This window comes from Nanorana parkeri, unplaced genomic scaffold (genome assembly GCF_000935625.1).
Source record: "Nanorana parkeri isolate BGI_ZX_2015 unplaced genomic scaffold, ASM93562v1 scaffold1224, whole genome shotgun sequence".
NCBI classification, from domain to species: Eukaryota; Metazoa; Chordata; class Amphibia; order Anura; family Dicroglossidae; genus Nanorana; species Nanorana parkeri.
The window spans coordinates 416,744-420,681 of NW_017307492.1; the positions used below are offsets into that span (position 1 = coordinate 416,744).

At 35.6% G+C, this 3,938-nt stretch overlaps 1 protein-coding gene across 1 annotated transcript; it reads right to left on the minus strand.

Annotated features, from left to right (window-relative positions):
• Window positions 1–332: 332 nt before the first annotated feature.
• Window positions 333–2,007, minus strand: NKX2-8 (NK2 homeobox 8). The gene is made up of 2 exons (XM_018568652.1): window positions 1,862–2,007; window positions 333–811 (listed from the first exon to the last, which is right to left on the minus strand). Exons 1-2 carry the CDS (start codon window positions 1,998–2,000, stop codon window positions 333–335), a joined length of 618 nt encoding a protein of 205 aa, XP_018424154.1. The 5' UTR covers window positions 2,001–2,007.
• Window positions 2,008–3,938: the final 1,931 nt, after the last annotated feature.

Here is a 3,938-nt window from a genome sequence, read left to right on the forward strand (position 1 = left end):
TATATCTCCATGGTTGCTATTCAATATGAACATATTTTACAGTTTGCTCCAAATTACATTTTAAATTGCTATAAAATTGCAATAAAACAAAGAGCATCACATTTTATCATTGGTATATATACAAATACATATATTTCTTATTATTTACAGACTTACTTACAGACAGGCAAAAATAACCTAAAACTAATATGGAATTTAGCAGTCCTCATCTTCTGTATCACAGCTATAGGTCCATGTTGCTGCTCATGAAACACATGACTACTGTTACTCGTAGAGTTCTCACAGATGTATATAAAATATAAAGCACTAATATGATGTTTTAAGGGTTCCTGTCACCATCTCCAGGAGAGGCTGGCTGGATGAGCTATATGCTGGTTATTATGGTAGTTGTGAACAAAGCTGAATGCACCTGTAGGTTGCAATGCAGGGAAGAATGGCATTTTATCTGCAGAGCTGGTCGGAGAGCAGGTCTGGCAAGGCTTGCCATCTCTAACCAGTACTGGCACCACAACATGTTTCAAAAGAGGTGGGGAGCTTGTTGCTTCAGGTTTGGCTCTCTTCATCTTATAGCGGTGGTTCTGGAACCATATCTTCACCTGGGTTGGGGTGAGCTGGAGGATGTGTGCTAACTGGTCCCTCTCGGGGGCAGAAAGATAGCGTTGCTGGCGGAACCTCCTCTCCAGCTCCAAGGTCTGGGCCTTTGAGAAAAGGACTCTACGCTTCTTCTTTTTTTCCTCTTGGTTGTCAGTCTCCTTCTCTGATCTCTGCATGGTGTCTGTGAGAGTGGCCTCTGAGCTGCTCTCATCTGAAGCTGCAAAATATAAAACAAGAATGTAAATACACTGTGTCCTGTACCAGACATGTTATGATAATAAATAAGGTGAGACTTAAGTTGCCTTAAGCACTGTGGACAACCTTATCTCAAGTTATCATTTGATACATCATTACAAAATCATGTATTTATGATTTTCTACAATAGGGTTTGTTTTTTACTTTTTAAATGAAGTATATAGAATAGTGGGTTTTTTTTGCGCTTTAAATGTAACTACAATCCATGAGCTACTTCTATGTTAGGCATCATTGTAAACAGTAGGAAACGTCTGCAAAAGTCCACATCAATTTACGGTATACCATATACTTTAACAGTTTTCAAAGGCAACATTTGAGCTGCTTGGTCATAATGGATACCTTAAGATCATGAACAAAAATAATACAACTTGTATTTACAAAGTTGATCAACTAATAAATAGATATTTTAGTTTTCCAAAAAGTAAAATAGTCGTATACACATTAAATGTTGCTTAGTTATTGATTCTAGTCATACACTACCATTTTTTCCACAGCCAATAGGATTTGTCAAAACATTTTTAGGATTGCTAGTGAATGCGTAATAAACATATAATATGCTATACATAACATATAATATGTTATATGCATATAACATATAAACATGTAATATGCATCAGAAGAGACAAATGTTTTCAGAGTTGTTTGCATCAAGCATTCCCCCTAAAGAAAGAGGAACAACCCTCAAAAAATGGAGAAAAAGCTTACCTTACTCAACCCTTTTTTTTTCTTGAAACTGATAAGGGATTTGCCTTTGTATGTATAAGGGTTAGCAGACCAGTGACCCAGTCTTTGGCCGACAAACCAATCAGGCAACATAAAGGTATCAATAAATACATAAATAAATAAAGTCCATATAACCTGATTACTTGCTTTAAAAATAGATAATTGGTTTGGCGAAGTTAAGTAAAGTAAATGAAAAAAATAAGTAAATGAAAAACGTTCCATATATTAGTACAATTGTTCTGTATATTTAGGAAAATTAAATATTTCGGTGCTGAAAGCTGATACTTACATACATAGTGGTTTCTATCTCTCTCAACCCAGTCCTGGTAAGAAGGGCTCCTGGTGTAGTTCATGGATGGCTCTGTGTCTTCATACTCTGGCAGATCTAGAATCCTCCTGACTGTGAAGCTAAGGCTGCTGGAAGACATGGCCGGAGAGGGATTGAGTCCTCCAGAGATAAGAAATAGGAAACAGCCACAAAGTTGGATGGTGACCTGGAGCTAGCTCTACACTTTGTTCCTTCTCCCTGTACAATCCTAAATATTAGTATCACTTACTGGGAGATGCTGTTTATATAAACATGCCACCCCATTTACACCCAAACATAAACGAACTGCTTTCAGACCGTCCCTGTCTTAGGGATGCTAAGTACCAGTGTGAGTCAAGTGCTTAAGACCCTAATGGGAACAGAAGCCCCCCTCCCCTTACCTTCACTTATCCTCACTCCTCCCCAGAGATAACTCTTACCTCCCAATGACAACAGGAAACAAGATTCATCTTTACATATTCTGTCTGATTAGCCCAAAGTGGGAACAGATAATGGCAATTGTTACTTGTGAATAACATCCTGGGTGGCATGCAGTGACCAACATCCCCCTCCTAAACTGACCCTGCCCCCCTCTTCTTACACCCCCCCCTCGTGTAACCAAGGGATGCATCAAAGTGAGTTACAACCACAAATTAAATAAGTAAAATGATTGATTCAGTTTTATGGGGAATGCAAGTATCTATTCAGGTTCTGGAAGACTTGGGTGATAGAGATCGTCAGTTTTGCATTATTCAGGATGTTTTCCAACAAGATTTCATTTGCATCCACCTGCCCTGTGTGAGATAGGACAGGCAATTCAGACTGCACAGTCACTATCTCCCCCCTGGACCTGCTGAAAAGAGCCATGCTCCTGCCGATAAGGGCACATATTTACTTTCACTCTGAATAAGAAAGGCTGTCTGAGAGGGAATAAAAATGCCCAGATTATCCTGATAAGAGCCTTGTCTGTAACTTATTTTCTTATGACCACTGCTTTTATTCTAGTCCCTTTTCCTTTCTCTACCTCCCATTTGCCGTATACAAAGCACATCTTTTCACTGCAGTTTCTGGGTAACTTGCCTTGCTTAATAAAACTTAACAATAGTTTTATATATTATTTAAAATACATTTGGGGCACATTTATCAATTAACGTAATCTTCCCCTTATCTACTTTAATCTTCACTTTGCAGGTGGAAAAAAAGTTAAGTGAGCTTTAAAAAAAATAAATAAATTAAAGCATAATATAATGCTACTGTGGTATCAAGGTGTTGATTGTATAAATAACAGGTTTTCCTATGACTGAAAAATAAACAATGTCTAAAATTAGCAGAAATATCGCTTGGGACATGATGGAATTTGCAATGTCTGACTTTTAAAATTAATTTTAGTGTAAGACCTTCAGAATTTGTATTGAACAGGCAAAAACCGCAAAAGAAGTAAAAGAAGCAAAACTTAGCTGAAATAAGTGATTCCCACCCAGTTATCACTTATAGCCTGGGATAATTAATGTAGCATATTAGTATAATCATAATAACAACACGGACAAACTAACAATAACTACTACTATAACTCTCAATAATAAACAATACATATATATCTTATTATCATTGACAAGAGTAAAAAAATTAACAAATGAAAGCTGAGAATGATTTAGTAGTTGTTCAACAGACCAGTAAATCTGTGTTCTGTTCAAAAATCATAATATTAAAAAATAAAACATCAAGTAACGTAAAAGTATTAAACATATTTTTAGTATAACACATTTCTTTAACTTGATTAGTCATTTGATGGAAAGACACATCTGACAAACTTCACTTTACAAAAGAAACATGACTTTAAAAAAATAAAAGAGTTATAATTTTTTCTCAAAAGTTTATTTGTAGTAACAGTAGTAGTGGTAGTGTTAATTAAGTGTTTATGATAAATACTGAATATATACCACTACTTTTAATATGTTACCTCAGTTAATAAATATAAATACTTTAATGCACCTTAACGAAAATTGTAACTATACAACAATATAATTTCTTATTTTTGTCTAATATTTAAAGTGAAACG